The sequence below is a fragment of the Pogoniulus pusillus genome, chromosome Z (genome assembly GCF_015220805.1).
Source record: "Pogoniulus pusillus isolate bPogPus1 chromosome Z, bPogPus1.pri, whole genome shotgun sequence".
Classification (NCBI taxonomy): Eukaryota; Metazoa; Chordata; class Aves; order Piciformes; family Lybiidae; genus Pogoniulus; species Pogoniulus pusillus.
The window spans coordinates 41,379,851-41,400,151 of record NC_087309.1 but is presented as its reverse complement, the minus strand read 5'-3'; the positions used below and the strand labels follow the sequence as shown (position 1 = coordinate 41,400,151).

The 20,301-nt window shown below is 55.1% G+C and overlaps 1 protein-coding gene across 7 annotated transcripts in view; it reads left to right on the top strand.

Annotated features, from left to right (window-relative positions):
- PAX5 (paired box 5) overlaps positions 1 to 20,301 on the top strand; it is a 148,502-nt gene that overhangs the window by 62,385 nt on the left and 65,816 nt on the right. For 6 of the 7 annotated variants that reach the window (XM_064176503.1, XM_064176502.1, XM_064176500.1 and 3 more), the window contains one exon: positions 19,971 to 20,100. In XM_064176503.1, the coding sequence (XP_064032573.1) occupies positions 19,971 to 20,100 (130 nt within the window). Of the gene's footprint in view, positions 1 to 14,718; positions 14,776 to 19,970; positions 20,101 to 20,301 lie in introns of all 7 variants that reach the window. The other variant, XM_064176496.1, reaches the window with a different exon arrangement.

The following is a 20,301-nucleotide window of genomic DNA, read 5'->3' as shown; positions in this document are numbered from 1 at the left end:
CCACGAGGAACAATTTCTGTGCTGCAGGAGTGATCAGGGCTTAGAACAGGCTGCCCAGGGAGATGGTGGAGTCACCATGCCTGGAGGTGTTCCAGAAATGTGTGGCCATGGCCCTCGGGGCCATGGTTTAGAGGCCATGGTGGGGTTGTGTTGAAGATTGGCCTGGATGATCTTGGAGGACTTTTCCAACCCAAACCACTCTGTGGTCCTATAATTCCTGCAGAGATGGGAAGCAGCAGCCAGCAGGGATGCCTTGGTGGCTTTTAGATCTGCTCACCTCCCAGCCAAAGCCTCCCCTGATCCACCCTGTGGCTTTATTGGTAGGAGGGGTAAAAGAAAGAACCCCCACTCTAAATGCAGCCTAGGAGAGCACATCAGGAGAGGAAAAACCTCCCCATATTTACTCTCAGTAGACTATTAGACAACACCAGGCTATTAATTTGGCTCCTGAGTCTTCACCACAGACCATAAAGGCTTGCAGTTGTCAAATGGAGTTCATTTTAATTTCCTTTCAATCACAGTAAATTATTCAGGTGATAAATCAGCTGGGGCAGCCTCCTGGCTGTAATAGAAACCCTAATTCCTGGCTAATTATCCAGCCCATTGCTGCCAGCAGATCAATACCCATCCGAATGGAAAGGGCGCGGGGTCCGGGCAGGCAGGGCGCTGTGGGGACGGCGACTGGGAGCAGGGCTGCCCCTGACCCCTGCCCCTCCGAGGGGGTGAAGCTCTGCAGGGTTTCCTCTTTCTCTCACCACCATGGACAGCATTTTTTCTCCCAGGCACAGCCCACCAGCTGCCCTCACCCTTCCTGTGTGGCTGTGATGTGGCAGGGGGCTGGAGGGACTTTGGGTGCTTTCCTACACTGAGGTGACCCTGATGTGCTCTTGGAACTTGGTGGCATCACTTGGAGTATCCTGGGCTGTTCCCCAGCAGTGTGGGCAGCAGGGGCAGGGAGGGGATTCTGCCCCTCTGCTGGGTTCTGCTGAGACCTTCCCTGCAGTGCTGGGGCAGCTCTGGAGTCCTCAGCACAGCACAGACAGGGACCTGTTGAAGCAGGGCCAGGGGAGGCCAAAGCAGTGCTGGCAGGGCTGGAAGCCCTCTGCTGTGAGGCCAGGCTGGGAGAGTTGGAGGTGTTCAGCCTGGAGAGGCCCAGGGTGCCCAGAGAGGTGGGAGCTGCCCCATGGCTGGCACCATTGCAAGTCAGGTTGTTTGTGGCTGTGGGCAGCCTGCTGTGGTTGGGGATGTCCCTGCTGGCTGCACAGAGGTGCACCAGATGATACTGGCTCTTTGCAACCCAACCCTTTGGTGATTCTATGGCTCTATGGGATGTGTCAGTTCGCTTTCAGTCATCCTCTTGATCCCAGAGTGGGATCTGCAGGATCACCCATGCAGAGTGCTCAGGTGATGCAGGAACACATCCTGTGTCCCAGGGTCTCCTGTCTGCTTTGCTCACTCCTGGTCTGCCATCCCTGCTGGGCTGGTGGCTCACACAGGCAGCAGGGACAGTCTCCTCTGGAGGAGCTGAAGTCTGCTCAGAAGGCCTCCGGGTAGTACCTTTCCACCCTTCTGCCCAGAAAGAGCTTTCAGGGATGGTAAATTTTAAGGAGGTTTCATAAAGGCTGTAGAGGACCAGTCCTCATCTGTGACATTTCAGTGGGCAGGAGCAGGAGATCTGGGGAAGTGACAGCTCTGCTCAGCTCCAGCTCCCTGCAGGAGATGGCTGCTCCAGAGCTGCTCCATCACAGAATCACAGAACGTTAGGGATTGGAGGCGACCTCCAGAGGTCACCCAGGCCAAACTCCCTGCCAGAGCAGAGTCATCTAAGGTAGGGCACACAGGAACACATCCATGTGGGTCTGGAAGCTCTCCAGAGAAGGAGACTCCACAACCTCTCTGGGCAGTCTGCTCCAGTCCTCCAGCAGCCTCCCACCAAACAAGTTTCTCCTCTTCTTCGGAAAAAACCTCCGGGGCTCCAGTTTGTGCCCATTGTTCCCTGTCCTATTACTGGGCACCACTGGAAAGAGTCCTTCACAGCAGAAATATTCCAGTCCCCACATCATCTTCACAGCCTCTGCTGGACTGTCTCTGGCAGATCCCTGTCTCTCTTGACCTGGGGAGCCCAAAATTTGACACGGTATTGCAGGTGTTGTCTCAGCAGGGCAAAGTAGTGAGGAGAACCTCCCTTGACCTGCTGGGCACTTGTTGCACCCCAAGATGCCATTGGCTCTCTTTCCACAAGGGCACATTGCATTCCCGTGGAGAAGCTGCTGTCCACCAGCACTCCAAGGTCTTTCTCCATGGAGCTGCTTCCCAACAGGACCACTCCTAGTGTGTGCTGGTGCCTGGGGTTGTTTCTCCCCAGATGCAGGACTCTGCATTTCTCCACGTTGAGCTGCATGAGGTTTGCTGTTGCCCACAAAGCCATTTGAGCCCTGAGATGCTGTTGCTAACCACAGCCTCCAATTCAAAGGGCCCACCAGCTCTTGGTGCAGACACAGGTTATTCCACAGAGATGTTGGATAGAGCTCCTCCACCTACTCCAGGGGAGCTCCAGACCTCTGAACTGGCCTTGACTTCTGCAGGATGAACCTTCAGGATCCTCGTTCCTGCTCACCATCACCATGATTGTTGTTTACTAGCCCTGAGGTGGTACTGAGAGAACCCAACAGGGAACATGGGGCTGAGGGAGGAGCAGTGTCCCTGGAAATCTCACTGTCTGGATGAAGAGGATGAGAGGAGCAGCTTCACCTGCAGTGCAGGTGGGAAGAACAAAGCCCTGTGCAGAGGCTGCTCTGTGCTGTTGCAGGGAGGCTGCAGCCTCCTCAGGACAGACTCTTGCCACCCAGAAGCCAAGGGCAGCCTGGGCTGCATCCAAAGCAGCCTGGCCAGAGATGAAGACAGGGGATCCTGCCCCTCTGCTCTGCTCAGGGGAGACCTCACCTGCAGGGCTGGGGCCAGCTGTGGGACCACCAGCACAAGAGAGCCCTAGAGCTGCTGGAGAGGGTCCAGAGGAGGCCACCAAGATGCTGAGAGGGCTGCAGAACCTCTGCAGAGCTGGAGCTGTTGTCGTGGAGGGTATTTCTCTATTCCTCCTCTGTTAGGGGGAGGTGAGAAATTAATTTGAGGCAGTATTATTTTTTTTATAAAATTATTTATTAAAATTAATATTTACAAATTTGTACCACCCCCAACCACTATGAAATTCAGGTTCATAGTGCAAGTTTATGAAAACATCTTGGGATATATTTACAGGGATTGATTATTAAATGGAAATATCAAATTATCAACAACTATAGACAGAGAGAAAGATTCCCTTAGGCTTAATGCCTCTTAACAACTATACTGTCTGCCCAGCAAGGGCTGAAACTGTGTCTGCTCTTAAGACAGAGATAACTTACATTACAAAGGAATTAAAGCTTGCTTAGATGTGTTGCTCTTAAGTATTAATCATTAATCACCCTCCCAGGATTCTGTCACAGCGTGTGCCCAGTATTTGGGTCTTGGTAAAGCTGGAGTCTGTCCTGGCTTGCAGGGGGTTGATAAGGGTTCCCAGTCTCTGGGATAACCAGGATTTCTCTGACCTTCTCTCCTGGAGTGAAGTCGTCTCTGCCTTGGTGCTGCAGCTTCTGGATGCTGTGCGTGTCCAGGGATGGTCAGCTGGCAGGGTTTCCAGGTGCAGGAGAAGGATTTGTCCCTGCAGCTTCTAGCACAGTCGTCTCACAGCTGTGTTTGTAGGTTAGCAGTCTGAAGGTCTGCTGGCTCTGGATCTTTCCAGACTTACAGGACAGCTGATAAGCAGTATATGCTGGGCAAGCAGGGTCTGCCGGGCTGCAGGGAGACTTGAGCTCCGTAGATAAATGCAGGATAGCAAGCCAGTGTGTACAGCTGCTCTAGGCTTAGGCAGGGGCTCTCAGCTCCCCATATATGTATGAAATGCAGGCGTGCATGCACTCTGCTTCTCAAAGGGTTTGCAGACAGCTTAACTGCACCTTGAGATCAATGCAAGAGGTCTGAGCCTCAGTAATGCCTGCAAGAGAGTAAGTAAGGGCCTGACTCTGTGTCTAGGCCATGCAAGCAGGTCAGGGCAGCAGGGTGCTGCTATGTGGATCAGAGAGCTGAGTCTGAACCTCTGAACGCTCTGAATGCTCTGAACTTTCTGAACTGACTGAACCTCTGAACATGTGGTGCACCTTTGCACCCCTCTTTATAGACTCTGGGCCGAGGTTCGTGGCTCATTTGGCCATCTAAAGTGACCAATCAGGCTGGCAGCAAGCCAAGCCTTACCTTAGTAGGCAGTAGATGTTTGCCTGGACCCTCCCAATAGGGGATTACCTGGGCGGACCCCAGGGGTACTCGGACTGGGTGTGTGTGTGTTACACAATCTGTTTACTGCCTTAGGTCCTGGCAGAGAAACATGTCCAGGCATGTAGAGGCATAAGGAAGCCTCGGTTTTGGGGCTGCTGCCCCTCCACCACAGCTGTGCAGCCTGCAAAAGAGAAGGCTGCAGGGAGAGCTTAGAGCTGCATTTCAATAGCTGCAGGGGAGCTGCAGGCAGGCTGGGGAGGGACTGTTGAGAAGAGCCTGTGGGGCTAGGCTGAGGGGCAGTGGTTTGGAAGTGGAGCAGGGCAGAGTTAGGTTGGACACCAGGAGGAAGTTGTGCAGAGTGAGAGTGGGGAGACCCTGTCACAGGCTGGCCACGGAGGTGGTGGAGGCTCCATGCCTGCAGACATTGAAGGTCAGACTGGATGTGTCCCTGTGCAGCCTGCTCTGGTTGCAAGTATCTCTGCTGAGTGCAGCCTACCTGCAGCAGGGGCTGGTTCTGACAAAAGAGGTGGAAAGAAAGCCAAATGGGTTCACCCAAGGGGTGCCCACTCTCATGTCCAGGCAAAGATCTTGGTGCCCCTTCCTGTGTGTCCCTCCTCATGGCAGCAGCTGATGTTCAGCTTTGCCATTCCATCTGTAAGCAGCACGCAGCCCAGGGTTGGGACTTCTCCTGTCAACTCTTCCAGAGGCAACAGGGAGAATTTCCAGGGCTCTAGAATGTTTGCAGTGCACTGGCAGTGCTGCCATGCTGTGTTTGGAAGGATGAAGCTCTGCTGGAGAAGCCCCAGTGGTGGCCTGGGTTTATGCTGATTCTTCCCCAAAAGGGTTGTCCAGGCCTGGCCCAGGCTGCCCAGGGCAGTGATGAAGTCCCCATCCCTGCAGGAGTTTCAAAACCATGGAGATATGGTGCTGAGGGACACAATTTGGGGGTGCTTGGCAGTGCACAGGTGGACTTGATGAGTCTCTTCCAGTCTGAACAACTCCACAATTCTCTGGCTGGGTGCATCTCTCCAAGCCTGCTGCAGAAGGACTTGCTGAGGCTTGCCCCCTGCTCATACCTGCTCTGGTGGGGCAGGGCACAGGTCTGTTCCCTTGTCACATCCTCCCCTGGGCCCAGCAGAATCACAGAGCTGTGGGGTCGTTTGGGTTGGCACAGCCCTCCAAGATCACCCAGTCCAACCATCAACCCAACACCAACATGGACATCCAACCACATCTCTGAGGGCAATGGCCACAACATTCCCCAGTGCCTCCAGGTGCATGGGCCAGCCGCACCCACCAGCTTGGTCCTGGCACCAGGGCTTCTAGCAGTGGCAGATGAGGCTCTGCAGTAATGATGAAGCTCCTGAGGTAGAGGAGAGGTTCTGGATCATAGAATCATAGAATCAACCAGGTTGGAAGAGACCTCCAAGATCATCCAGGCCAACCTAGCACCCAGCCCTATCCAATCAACTAGACCATGGCACTAAGTGCCTCATCCAGTCTTTTCTTGAACACCTCCAGGGACAGTGCCTCCACCACCTCCCTGGGCAGCCCATTCCAATGGGATTGGGACTGAAATCATCAAGGAAAGCTTGGCTATGGGAGGGGTGGTCCCAAAGTCCTGAGATGGGCAATGTTTTCAGGATCTTCAATGCATTCCTGCCGCTTGCCACCTTCTTTTTCTCCTGGGCTGCTCTCAGATGACTGTGTGTGACAGTTCCTGAGGTGAAGACAGGCTTGTGCGGAGGAGCTGCTGGTGACATGCAGTGTGGCCAGCAGTGATGAGGGCACCGTGGCCAGTGTGCCAGCAGCTGCTGGCCTCGTAGGATCATAGCTCCAAGGAATTGTTTTGCTTGGAAGAGACTTTTCAGATCTTGGAGTCCAAGTCTTAGCCCAGCACTGTCAGGTCACTACCAAACCATGGCTCTCAGTACCACATCTCCTCAGATTTGAGGCCGCTCCAGAGATGGGGACTCCTCCACTGCCCTGGGCAGCCTGGAGCAGGCCTTGACAACCTTTTTGGGGAAGAAGCTGTTCCTCATATGAAGACATATGAGGAACATGTGATCTCCTCCCTCTGGGAGTCTCTGTGGTTTCACACTGGTGCTGAAGGCTTTCTCCACACTTGACCACCACTTTAACCAAGAAAGAGAAGCTTCCAAGGTACGGTCCCAACACACCTCCTGAATACCTGGAGACCTCAATGTGCTGAAGCTAAACTCTTTGTGCAGGGACTACAAGAGCCAGGGCTGTGAGCTGACACAGGAGAGCCTCTGCAGGCTCCAAGGGAGGACTTCTTTCCCCTGAGGACAGTCAGGGCACAGGTTGTCCCCAGATGTTGTGTGGTCTCCATCCATGGTGGACTTCAAGAGCTAGGCAGATAAAGCTGAGTAATCTGCTCTGGCTCCATGGATGGCTCTGCTTTGAGGACCTCCATAGCTTACTTCCAAGCTGAAGTATCATGACCTTGGTGTTCTGCTGCTGGTTCCAGCTGTTGTGGTGTGGCTTAGGGAAACTTTGGCACAGTTGTAATGGGGAACGTGAAAGGTGACATTAGGGTAGGACAGCAGCCCCTGGTGCACACAGTGTGCAGGAGGAGATGGAAACTTGCCTATCATGAAGCACCCAGGAATCTCCTAGGCAGCCTGCTTGGCACAGCAGTTGGATTTCCAGAAGAATGCCCTCTCTGTGTGTTGTGGTCTCCTTAAGGGGACATCCACTGATGCAACCTCAGAACTGATTTTGTGGTGTCCAGAAGCAGCTGTGGAGCTAAGACTCTTGCAGAAGAAAAGGGCTGGTATCAGAATCCCTCTCTGCTCAGCTGAGTAGTGAACCTGCCAGGATAAAAGCAATGATTGCAGCTGTGAGGAAGGACACGGTGCCAGGAGAGCAACTTGGGGGTGGCTTCACCCCTACTGCTCTCACCTGGAGCATGCAACGGAGTGAGGGCAGGCAGCACTTTCCTCAGCCCGTCCTGCCTGCTGCAGGAGTCCTCGCTGGGCTCAGAGCTGACCGGCGTGCTGAGCTGGCCCAGACAAGCCATGTTCAGAGACACACAGGCAGGGCCGGGGGAGGGAGAGGTGCTGGAGGCAGAAAGTGTCTTTCTGGGATGGCAGCTGTGAAGTGAAGCCAAGCACTGTGCTCCTCAGATGATCAGTGTTAGATGAACTGTTAGGATCAGAGAGCGATTGGCATTGGAATGGGCTGCCCAGGGAGGTGGTGGAGGCACTGTCCCTGGAGGTGTTGAAGAAAAGCCTGGATGAGGCACTTAGTGCCATGGTCTGGTTGACTGGCTAGGGCTGGGTGCTAGGTTGGACTGGATGATCTTGGAGGTCTCTTCCAACCTGGTTGATTCTATGATTCTATGATCTCTCTCAGTGTTTGCACCACTGACTGACAGCTAAACCGAGGCTCATGCCTGTGCCAGGTGAGACTGTGAGGCAGATCCTCCTGGTAAGTGTGCTAAAGCTGCATGGACAGTAATGAGGTGATGGGTGACAGCCAGCAGGGCTTCTCAACTGGCAGGTCGTGCCTGGTGGATCTGGTGGCCTTCAACCACAGAGTTACAGCCCTGGTAGATGTGGGAAGAGCAACTGAAGTTGTCTACCTGGACTTGTGCAAGGCATCTGACACTGCCCTGCACAACATCCTTGTCTTTAAGATGGAGAGACCTGGACTTGATGGACAGACCACCAATGGATGAGGAACTGGACAAATGGATAGACTCAAAGGGTCATGGTCAACATCTCCATGTCCCTGTGGGCAGTGCCACTGAGGGGGTCCTCAGCTGGTTTTGGGGTGCCACCAAGCTGTGTGGTGCAGGGCACTCACTGGAGGGCAAGGATCCATCCAGAAGGATCTTGACAGGCTTGAAAAGTGGCCAGTGCCAACTGCATGAGGTTCAGCACGTCACAGGGCAAGGTCCTGCAGGTGGGCCAGGCCAACTCCAGACACAAATGCAGGCTTGGAACTGGATGATCTTCAACCTCCCACCAGCCCAGGATACTCAAGGCCTCATCCAGCCTGGCCTGGAACACCTCCAGGCAGGGGACATCCACAGCCTCCCTGGGCAACCTGTGCCACTATCTCTCTACCCTCACTCTCAAGAATTTCTCCCTCATCTCCAGTCTCAATTTATCTCCATGGTAGCAAGGAGGTGCAGAGGCTCCAGCAGTGGCAAGCTGTGGATATCACCAGGCAAAGCCTCTCCACTTGGAACCAACAGTCTATAGGTAGCCTGCAGGTACTACACTTACTGGTCTGCCCATCTATGCTCTGGCGATGGAGTTGCAAGAGGTTGGAAGAGACCTTTGAGGTGATCAAGTCCAGCTGTTAGCCCAGCACTGCCAGGACACCACCAAACCAGGGCCCTCAGTGCCACAGCCACACAGCCCTGAAACCCTTCCAGGAATGGGGACTCCACCACTGTCCTGGGCAGCCTGGGCCAGGCCTCGATAACCTTCAAGGGGCAGAAATTGTTCCTCATGGCCAACCTAAACCTGCCCTGGGGCTACTTGAGGCTACTTTCCCTCCTATCTCTTGAGACCAGGCAGAAGAGCTCAGTCCCTGCCTGGCTGCAGCCTCCTCTCGAGGAGCTGCAGAGAGTAATGAGTTCTCAGCCTCCTCTTCTCTACACTAAACACCCCCAGCTCCTTCAGCTGCTCCTCCTCAGACCTCTTCTCCAGACCCTTCCCCAGCTCTGTTCCGCTTCTGTGCACCTGCTCCAGCCCCTAAATGTCCTTCTGTGAGTGAGTGGCACAAAACTGAACCCAGGATTCCAGGTGTGGCATTACCCTTCCCTCTTCCTGCTCCTCACTGCAGAGTGAGCTGCCCCCACTACCAGACACCAGCACACAGAGAGCTCCATTTCATCCCTGCCCAGGAGAGGAGAGGGGCATGGAGTGGGAAAGGGGCTTGGAGTGGATGAAGGACCTGGCAAGGGCAAGGGGCATTTAGTGCCCTCCATCCACACAGGATGTCACTTGGCCCAACCTCTTGTGTCCAGGCACCCCTGATCTCCACACCTAGGAGTGAGTGGCACAAAACTGACCAAATCTTCACCTTTTCTTCCTGTATGCAGACACTTTCTGCTGGTTTTGGGTGTTTTTGAAGCTAAAGATCCAAATTCCCTGCTCTGCAAGTGGGCAGAGCAGACAGGGTGTTAAAATGCAAAGTGTCTCTGGAGTGGCTGGTGCTCACCTTGGACTTTGTCACTCACCACAACACACAGCAAAATCTGTGGCTGTCTCTGCTTTCACCTGAGTGGAGATGTGGAGCAGCTGGAGCTGCAGGATCTGCAGGGGCTTTGGTTCCCTGGGAGCTTTGGTCCGTGGTAGACACTGTCTGGAGTGTTCTGCCATGGGGTGCTGCCTTGGAACCAGTTCACCACAGGCATGAGAGCTGTGGTGGGGTCCTCAGGTGATGTTTGTGAACACCTCAGGTGTTTCACCTGAAAGCATGACAGAAGTGCAAATGTCCTCTCTGTGCAGGACTTCTGAAGCCTCAGGAGCTGTTGCCAGGATGAAGACCTGGCAGTTGGTGTAAGCTTCATCTACATTCCCAATGTGCCTTCATACTCTGCGGCCTATTTCTTCATGGGGAAACTCTTGGCCATGATGCTGGTTGTGTTTTCTGCCCTGCTCACCCATGCCAGCTCTTCACCAGGAGCAGTGGAGCCACCATGGTGGAGGACCATGCATTTTCCCTCCTCCCATGGCTGGAATTGTCATGGTTAGGGGTAACATGTCCAGCTCCTGTCTCTAGGAACAGTAGACATCTACTGTGTTAGCAGTACCTGGTAACAGTGAGGGGCATAAAGTGATCATGAGAGGTGGGCAGAAAGCAACATAAGAAAGCTCAGCCAGCCAAAGTGGAGGGTCCTGCCCCTGGGGAGAAACAACCTCCTGCACTAGTGTGAGTGAGTGGGACCTGCTGGGAAGCAGCTCCAAGGAGAAGGACCTGGGAGTGCTGGTGGGCAAGTTCCTCACGAGCCAGCAAAGTGCCCTTGTGGCCAAGAAGGCCAAGGGTCTCCTGGGGTGCATCAAGAAGAGTGTGGCCAGCAGGGCAAGGGAGATTCTCCTCTCCCTCTATCTTGGCCAGGCCACATCTGGAGTCCCACTTGCAGCTGTGGGCTCCCCAGTTCAAGAGAGGAAACTGCTGGAGAAAGTCCAGTGGAGGCTCTGAAACCAGGGGAGGTTGAGGTTGGCCATGAGAAATTATTTCTGTGCTGCCAGAGTGGTTAGCGACTGGCACAGGCTGCCCAGGGACGTGGTGGAGTCCTCATGCCTGGAGGTGTTCCAGAGAGGTGTGGGCATGGCACCTGGGGCCATGGTTTAGTGGCCGTGGTGGGGTTGGGTTGATGGCTGCGCTGGATGAGCTCAGAGGGCTCTTCCCACTCAAACAGTTCCATAATTCCATGGTTCAGGCATCTGCAGGCCTTCCACCAGCCCTTGCAGTGGCAGCCCCAGCGCTGGGGGCACAAGGGACAGCCAGGTGGGGGGTCTGGCAGAGCTGCAGGCCCATCACCCCCAGGCACCAAGCACAGGGCTCAGGCCTTCACTTTGTTCCTTCTGGTGGCCGTGCCCAAGAGACGGCTGCGAGAACGCTACCCAGCCCCGGGTGGGTCCCACCAGCGCAGGGGCTCTGTGTTGTTGCCCATGGGACAGGCCCAGGGAAGGAGGCATGTGTCCTGGTGGTGATTTACTGCCCTGTGCCATGCCCACACGTCCTCAGAATTGCAGCGCCCATTTCCTGCTGCAATAATTCCTGCGAGCAGAGGCTCCCTATTACGGCGGAGAGGCGCCGGGACGCGGTGATTTATTGTTATTTATGGTCTGGGGGCCTTGTTTATGCACGATGGGTTTAGGTGCTCAGGATGGAAATGCCATTATGCAAATGACATTGGATGTCCTTACCCAGCCTAAATAATTTTTGTGTCGGACGATTAAACCTCATCTGTTATTGATATGGGCTGCAGTCGGGCTATTAAAGAGTCCCAACAGTACTTACTCCCAGTAATGGGAAAATTGAGAGGAAGAGGCTAAACAATTGCCTCAAGTGTGCTGTGATTGTCTGCTCGGAGTAGGAACATAACGAAGGCCCTGAATGGAAATCGTGTTTGCTACTTAGGGATAAATAAAAGGGGGAGCACAGGCTGTAAATTAGGCGCGGTGCCGCGCCGCGAGCCGGCTTCGCCCGCCTCCAATTTATGTGTGTGCAGGGCTTGATTCATTCCCAGCCTGCTGGGGCTTCCAGCTTGGGCTGGGGGGCTTGGGGGTTGTGTTTTCTGGCGGGGGTGGGGGAGGGTGGAGGTGGTGGGATGTGTGTGCCCTGCAGGAGCCGTCAGGAAGGAACAGGTTCTTTACCGTGAGGGTGGTGGAACACTGGAACAGGTTGCCTGGGGAGGTGGTTGGGGCCCCATCCCTGGAGACATTCAGGGTGAGGCTTGACTGGACTCTGGGCAGCCTGATCTAAAGCAGGATGTCCCTGGTGGCCGCTGGGAAGTTGGACTGGATGAGCTTTGGAGGTCCCTTCCAACCCAAAGCTTTCTGTGATTCTATGATGCCACAGTGAGACACTGGAATAGGTTGCCCAGGGTGGTGGTGAGAACCCTGTCCCTGGAAGTTTCTAAGGCCAGGCTGGATGAAGCTCTCAGCAACCTGATCTAATGGAAGATGTCTATGTCCCTGCCCACACCAGGGTTGGGGGAGACTTGGATCTGGATGATCCTTGGGGTCCCTTCCAACCCTGGCAGTTGTGTGATTCCCTGCCTGGGATGGGTGGATGCAGAGAGCCGACGTCGTCCTGGGCGCCCGCGCTGCCCGCTCTGGCACAGCTGCTCGGTCACGTTTTGATCAGTGTTGATAGCTTTTATGAATTCCAAAATTGACAAAATTTACAGGAAAAAATGAGGATAATCCATCTTCCTTAGCAGGCTGTCAGCAGCTGGCTATACTTCATAATCTTCAATTACAGATGCTGTTCTCAGACCTTTACATGCAGATCTTAGAGCGCAATGAAAATGAGGAACAGAGAGGGGATGGAAATGCAGCTGTTTAGATGTGTCAGAGAAACACCTCAGGTCAAAACCTGGGCACTGAGATGGGGACTGGGGGTCCCAGCCCAGCCCAGGACAGTAGTGTCCACGCCTGGACCAGGCTGGGATGTGTCTGAGCGCTGTGGCACAGCGCTCCCTGCTCCCCAGGCTGGATCACAAGCAGGTCAGCTCTGCTGAGAGTGAGTGTGAGAGCCTTTGTGGTGCAGAATTCCTGCCATCTTCTGAGCAGTCCCTGGGGATGGGCACCTGGAGCTGGGCTAAAAACAAGCACAGCTGTTAATTTCCTTGATAATGTTTGTGCTTGGTGAAAGAGAGGTTGAGAAATGCCCCTTCTGAGCCCAGGAAAGGAGGCTGCACTGCTGACATCAAACTTCTCCTCCCTGTGAGACAGCAAAGGGCGTGAGGTTGCCAAAAGCAGAGAGGGGCTGGGGTCCGGCCCCACTCATCTGCGTGATGGCTTTTGCTCCAGAGCAGCTCTAGCTGAGCTGGCCATGGTGCAGCCCTGCCGTGAGTGATGGCACGGAGAGGTGGCTTTGATCTGTGGATCTTTGGATGCCTTCCCCGTTGGGCTGTGAGGAGGAGGGCGTTGGGAGGGATTTTCTATGCCCATCAAACCAAAGACAGAGCTGATGGCTGGGCAGCTGCCAGTGGCACTTGGCTTCTGAAAGCCCGGGGAGACAATTTAGAGCTGCCCTGGATTGAGGTCCCTCAGCCATATCTAATGTCACCAGTCCCTTCCTTTTGTCAGGCTGAGGTGGGGTTCCCATGGGCAGCAGACCTGGCCTGAGCAGCCTCTGCCTTCATCTGGGCAGTGACTCTGAAGTGCTGTGACAGCACGGACTGAGCACACTGGTCGTGATGCCTGGCTTGATTCTGCCATGAGGGGCAGGCAGGAAGAGTATGGCCAGGGAGGGTTGGAAGCTCTCCAGACAAGGAGACTCCATAACTTTTCTGAGCAGCCTGCTTCAGGCCTCCAGCACCCTCACAACAAGTTGCTCCTTCTGCTCAAATGCAACCCCCTGGGCTCCAGTTTGTGCCCCTTGCCCCTTGTCCTGTCCCTGGGCAACAGTGAGCAGAGTCTGTCCCCATCCTCTTGCACCCCACAGCCCCTTTAGCTCTTTCTGAGCATTGATCATATCCCCTTTGGGGCTGCTCTTCTCCAGGCTCTCAATTCCAGAGCTCTCAGCTTTTGCTTCTCACAAGAGATGCTCCAAGCCCCTCAGCAGCTTTGTAGCCTCCCTGGACTATTTCCAGCAGTCCCTTGTCTCTCCTGAACTGGGCAGCCCAGAAGGGGACACATTGCCATCAGGATCCAAGCTCCTGTCGTGCTACTGCTGCTTCCCAAGCAACACCATTGGGATGTCCATGCCAACAGCAGAGAGTCACAAGAGAAGTCTCTTGGTTCCTGCCAGTGTTTTATGGGTGAGGTCTGGAAAACTGAGCAGGTGCAGAAAGCCACAGGTGTAAGTCACAGGGACATACTGGCTCCTTTCCACAGTTGCTTCCAGGCACCACCTTTCTGCCTTTGCTTTGGGGTGCAGGATCTGTGCCCTCTAGAAGGGACAGGTAAGGAAATGGGAAAGATAGGGAGGGGCTTTGGACGAGGGCTGGGATTGACAGGACAAGGGGCAATGGCTTGGAGCTGGGAGAGGGGAGAGACAAGATGAGGAAGAAGTTCTTGAGAATAAGGGTGGGGACACACTGGAACAGGTTTCCTGGGGAGGCTGTGGATGCCTCCTCCCTGGAGGCATTCTTCTCCCAAGGAACAAGCAATAGAACAAGAGGAAATGGCCTCAAGATGCCCCTCAAGGACAAGCTTAGGTTGGACACTTCATTCATGGAAAGGGTTGTGCAGGCCTGGCCCAGGCTGCCCAGAGCAGTGGTGGTGTCCCTCTCTCTGGAGAGGTTTCAAGCCTCTGCAGCTTGGCTCTGAGGGCCCTGGTTTGGTGGTGCCCTGGAAGCACTGGGTTGGTGTTTGGACTCTGTGACCGTCAAGGTCTCTTCCTATCAAGAGTGTCCTGTGATGCTATTATTTGCCCCTTGCAGCGCAGGCTGGCAGGGGCAGCACTGCAGATCCCACTGCCTGTGGGGTGGGTATGCTGATGCCCATGTGTGCAGAGACCACCCCTGTGCAACCCACCTTGGCCACTGCCCTGCTGGGCACAGAGCCCAGCCCCAGCACCCTGATAACAGCTAAGTGCTCTGGGCTGGGCAGGGGGAGCTGAGCTGGTCCTTCAAGCCCGGGCAGCTGGGCAGCTCAGCTGAGGGAGCTGCCAGCCTGCCCCTGTCCCCACTGTGTCCGTTTGTCCTTTGCTGTTTCACGTGTCTGTTTTCTCTCCTGCATGCTGTGGCAGTGGTGCTCCATGCTGATGAGGCAGTGCGTGGTTCAGCCGCAGGCACTCATTCTGCAGGTAATTTCTGGGGTCCTGAACACCCCACTCCTGATTCCACCTCCCCAGCAGTAGGCTCAGGTGCCCACCAGACAGGGAAGGACCCCTGTCTCTGCCCAGCCATCCCAGGCTTCTCCTTGCATGATAATGCAGGACCCAAATCTGCCACCCCATGGGCTTCCCCTCAAGCTGCTGTAGAGGCTCCTTGAGAGTGTTGGCAGGAGGTCTGGATAGGGCCATGAGGGGGGCTCTAAGCAGTCTGATCTAGTTAAAGATATCCCTGGTCCATGATCAGGTTATTCAGGACCAAGGGCAAGGTCTTGCATCTGAGTCGAGGCAATGCCAAGCACAAATCCAGGCTGGGCAGTGAGTGGCTGGAGAGCAGCCCTGAGGAGAGGGACTTGGGGGTGCTGGTGGAGGAGAAGCTCAACAGGAGCCAGCAGTGTGCACTTGCAGCCCAGAAAGCCAAGCAGAGCCTGGGCTGCATCAGGAGAAGTGTGACCAGCAGGCTGAAGGAGGTGATTCTCCCCCTCTCTGCTCTGGTGAGACCCCACCTGGAGTGCTGCATCCAGTTCTGGAGCCCCCATTACAGGAGGGATGTGGAGATGCTGGAGTGTGTCCAGAGAAGGGCCACTGGGATGCTCAGAGGGCTGGAGCAGCTCTGCTGTGAGGACAGATTGAAAGAGTTGGGGCTGCTCAGTCTGGAGAAGAGGAGGCTCCCAGGTGACCTTCTTGTGTCCTTCCAGGATCTGAAGGGGGCCTACAAAAAAGCTGGGGAGGGACTTTTCAGGATATCAGAGAGTGACAGGCCCAGGGGGAACACAGCAAAGCTGGAGGTGGGGAGATTCAGACTGGATGTGAGGAGGAAGTTGTTCATCAGGAGAGTGGTGAGAGCCTGGAATGGGTTGCCCAGGGAGGTGGTTGAGGCCCCATGGCTGGAGGTGTTTAAGGCCAGGCTGGATGAGGCTGTGGCCAGGCTGATCTAGGGTAGGGTGTCCCTGCCCATGGCAGGGGGGTTGGAACTAGATGATCCTTGTGGTCCCTTCCAACCCTGACTGATTCTATGGTTCTATGAGTCTGTGATTTAGAGCCCAGTCCAGCTTGAACTTGAGGGTTTCCAGCCGTGGGGCAGCTCCCAGCTCTCTGGGCACCCTGGGCCAGGCTCTCCCTGCCCTCAGGGTCAAACCTTTCTCCATTCTCTCCACTCTCAATCTCCCTCTTTGAGTCTAAACCATTCTCCCTTGGCCTGTCACAACAGGCCCTGCTCAAAAGCTTTCTGCTGGACTCCTTTAGGCACTGACAGGTCACCAGAAAGTCTCCCTGGAGACCCCAACTCTCCCAACCTGGCCTCAACACAGAGGGCTTCCAGCTCTGACAAGTCCCTGTCTGTGCTGAGGACTCCAGAGCTGCCTCAGCACTGCAGGGGAGGTCTCAGCAGAGCCTGGCAGAGGGGCAGAATCCCCTCCCTATCCCTGCTGCCCACCCTGCGGGGATCAGCCCAGGGCAGGGCTGTCTCTGGGCTGGCAGTGCTTGGTGCTGGGTCTAGGCTGTATGAGACTAAAGCTGCCCAGGCTTGAAGGACCAGCTTATGGTTTGTTGATGTGATGCTGCCAGATCTTTACAGTTAAGAGGTCAGGCCTGGGCCTAATTCCTCCTAGATCAGTTTCTCAGCCCCTAGAAGGTCCAAGCTGTGATGTTTTGACATCTTCAGTTTGTGCTGAGCTCTAAGAGTAGTTTGTGCTGGTCTCCATGGGGTCTGTGTGAGGAGCCGAGGCCCCCAAATCCACTTTTTGGCTGCAGAGCTTGGATAGGCATCTTCTGGTCCAGCCCTGGATGCCCCAGGCACAGCAGGATGCCTCCTGACAGACACCAAGTGACCAGCTATGCCCCTTCCTAAACTGGTGTCCACCTCCAGGCCCTGCCCGTGGGGAACAGTGGATCAACCTGCTGACAGAAAATGGTTTGGGGGTCTGGCTGCAGTGTGGCTGTGGCTTGCTGGCTGGGAGGAGGTGGAGAAAGTGCCCTCCTCTGGGGAGTGGTGTGAGCTCCTCTGCAGACACCAGAAGCACCACATGGCCAGTGCACAAGGACAGCCTTTTTTTCTGGTCAATCCCACATCACTCCTGCACCACCAGCAACCTGAGGTGCCTCTGCAGGGCTGCAGTCACCATGCTGCTTCTCCAGCGTCTTGTCAGATGAAGGCCTTGGGGGAGTCAAACCTCCAGTGGTGCCACCAACACAGGGGCTGCAGGAGTGGGACAGAATGGAGTGGAGCCTGGAAAACCCACCTTGGTGGGATGTGGACTAAGGAGGTTTGCCTGCACTGGTGGGAAGGAGAAAGATTGTGACCACCACTGGTATCTTCTGCAGAGGATGTGGGCTCCAGGGGATGTCCTCTCTGGGCTTCAGAAGCGGGGCTGAAGCAGGGGAGTGGGCTTGCACAGCTCTGAGGTGGAAGAAAGAAAGGGGCTGGGTGGGTGGAGGCAGGGGAAATGTGAGGGCATGGAGAGTGCCAGAGGAGGAAAGAGTTTAATGCCAAGGAGATGGATGAGAGGACCCTGACGGGTGGGCTGGGTGAAGGGTAGCCAGCAGCTGGGTCTTGGCAAGATGCATTTGACAGGCTCGTGTGCAAGATGTTGGTGTGTGGGGTGTCTTGAGGCAGGTGGCACCCTCAGGAGACACAGCTGCACAAACATGGGGTTATCCACCTCAGTTAACTTCTCCTTGTGGGAAGAACTGGGCAAGAAGCTCCACAAGCGTCTGACCTGAAGTGCTGAGCTCCTGGCAAACACCAGATCAATTCTCTGCTGGTTTCTTGTGTGCTTCTGAGAGCCTTACATGAGGAAGGGTCTGCTCCCTCAGGTCAGCCTTGGCTTCCTTCAGAGAAAGTGAATTTCATTTGGTCACTCAGACAAATGATGAGGTCGTGGAATCACTGCATGTGCTGGGTTGGAAGGGATCATCACGATCATCCATGTCCCATGGGCAGAAACACCTCCCACTAGACCAGGTTGCTCAAGGCCCAATCCAACCCAGCCTTGAAAGCATCTGATGAAGACCAAACTTATGAAGGGCAGCTGAGGGAGCTGAGGGTGTTCAGCCTGGAGAAGCGGAGGCTGAGAGGAGACCTCACTGCTCTCTACAGCTCCCTGAGAGGAGGCTGCAGCCAGGTGTGGGTTTGGCTCTGCTCCCTAGAAATTAGTGCCAGAACAGGAGGGAATGGCCTCAGGCTGCACCAGGGTGGGTTTAGGATGGATGTTAGGAAACTTATTTTCACAGAAAGGGATGTCAGGCCTGGCCCAGGCTGCCCTGGAGGCATTTACAAGCTGTGTAGATGTGGTGCTTGGGCTTAGTAGTGGACTTGGCAAAGTAGGGTTCATGAACTGGATCTAAAAGTGCTTCTCCAGCCTAAATGATTCTGTGACTTCCAGGTTTGGAGCCTCCACATCATGGGGCCCTGGTTCCCTAAGGTTGTTTCAGCTTCTGCATTGACCCAGTCTGCAGAAATGCTGCAGGGAGCAGCCTTGGAGGGGTTGTTCCTGCTGCTGTTCTTTGCCTGAAGGCATCATCATCTGGTTGTTATTGGTGTGAATGTGATAAAGGATTGCAGCTGAAAGTGCAATGAACAAGAGGGAGGAGAGAACTTTGAGAAAGAACCTCCCAGCTATGTGTGAGTGACCCTGGAAGGAGGTGAATGAAAGAAGTTCTCTGCCTTGTACTTGGAAATCCTGGGTGTATGGCTTGGCATCACCTGCTGCATGGATTGCTGCAGGGCTGTGGGAGATGTTCTTATTTACTGTAGCTTCAGCTAATGAATCCTAGAATCCCAGCATGGTGGAGCTGGAAGTCCAATTCACCTGCTCCAGCAGGGCACCCGTGGCAGCTTGCCCAGGATCACAATGGCCTGGGGGTGTTGGAAGCTCTCCAGAGAAGGAGACTCCGTAACCTCTCTGGGCAGCCTGCTCCAGGCTGTCAGCATCCTCATACCAAACAAGTTTCTCCTTAGGGATGAAAAACTTCCCATGGCAGGAGATGGCACTCTGGGAACAGCCATGGGAGTGAATTTGGGTTTAGAAGCAGCTGGTGGCAGAGCTATCTGCTCAGCACACGCCTTGGCCTGTGTGCTTTGCTCCTGGCGAGATGATGGGTAAAGGTAACACTGCCAAGAGAAGAGGGGACACCCCTGAGTGACAAACTGCTTGTTGCTACCTGGCTCTCCAGATGCCACCACTGGAATTGGGAGAGTTTGGGTTAACTGGCAGGAACATTATCTGTACCCAGCAGGTGACTTCCACTCAGCAGCTGCAGACCCAGTTCCTGCCAAATCTCCTCTGCAGGGAAGCCTTGGTCCACAGTGCACTGTGGTGGAAGGGACACCCAAAGGGCATTGCCCAACCCCCTGCAGGCAGCAGGGACACCTCCAGCCAGAGCAGGCTGCACAGAGACACCTCCAACCTGACCTTCAATGTCTCCAGGGATGGAGCCTCCACCACCTCCCTGGGCAGCCTATGCCAGGGTCTCTCCATCCTCACTCTGTACAACTTCCTCCTGATGTCCAACCTGACTCTGCCCTGCTCCACTTCCAAACCACTGCCCCTCAGCCTAGCCCCACAGGCCCTTCTCAGCAGTCCCTCCCCAGCCTGCCTGCATCTCCCCTGCAGCTATTGAAATGCAGCTCTAAGCTCTCCCTGCAGCCTTCTCTTCTCCAGGCTGCACAGCCCCAACTCTCCCAGGCTGTGCCCACAGCAGAGGTTCTGCAGCCCTCTGAGCATCTTGGTGGCCTCCTCTGGACCCTCTCCAGAAGCTCCAGGGCTCTCTTCTGCTGGTGGCCCTACAGCTGCACAGCCCTGCAGGTGAGGTCTCCCCAGAGCAGAGCAGAGGGGCAGGATCCCCTCTCTCCATCTCTGGCCAGGTGCTTTGGATGCAGCCCAGGCTGCCCTTGGCCTTCTGGGCTGCCTGTGGACATTGATGATGAGTGTGGGCCAGCTTCTATGAGGAAAACCTTTGTGGGTGATCTCTGAGAACATCAGTGGTGAGCACAGACCTGGCTCATGGAGCACTGTGGATGGCCAAAGCATGTGCAGGACCCTGCCTTTAGACCCAGCTGGAGAGAGGTGGCTTTGAGATCTGTGCCACACCTGCTTTTTGTCACAGGGGCACAAGCTTCCAGCAGTGACTTCTCCATCCCTCAAAGGCCTCTTGTTTCTCTTTTGCAGGCCACTGAGTACTCAGCCATGGCCTCGTTAGCTGGTGGACTGGATGAGATGAAGGCCAACATCAGCAGCCCAACCTCCGCCGACCTGGGAGCCAGCGTGCCGGGGCCTCAGTCCTACCCCATTGTCACAGGTAGGGCCTTGCCCCCTTGCCCATGGCAGGGCTGCCCTGACATAGAGGCTGTCCCACATCTGGAGCTGTTCGCTCAAGAAGTCTCTTTTTAAGTGTGGTTTTGTAATTGTTCCACTGAAATGCAGGTGTGTGGCTTGTGTGAGTTGTTTGGAGGCAGCAGGGGGTGCATGCCTCACCCCTCTGGTCCAGCAAGGGGTGTGC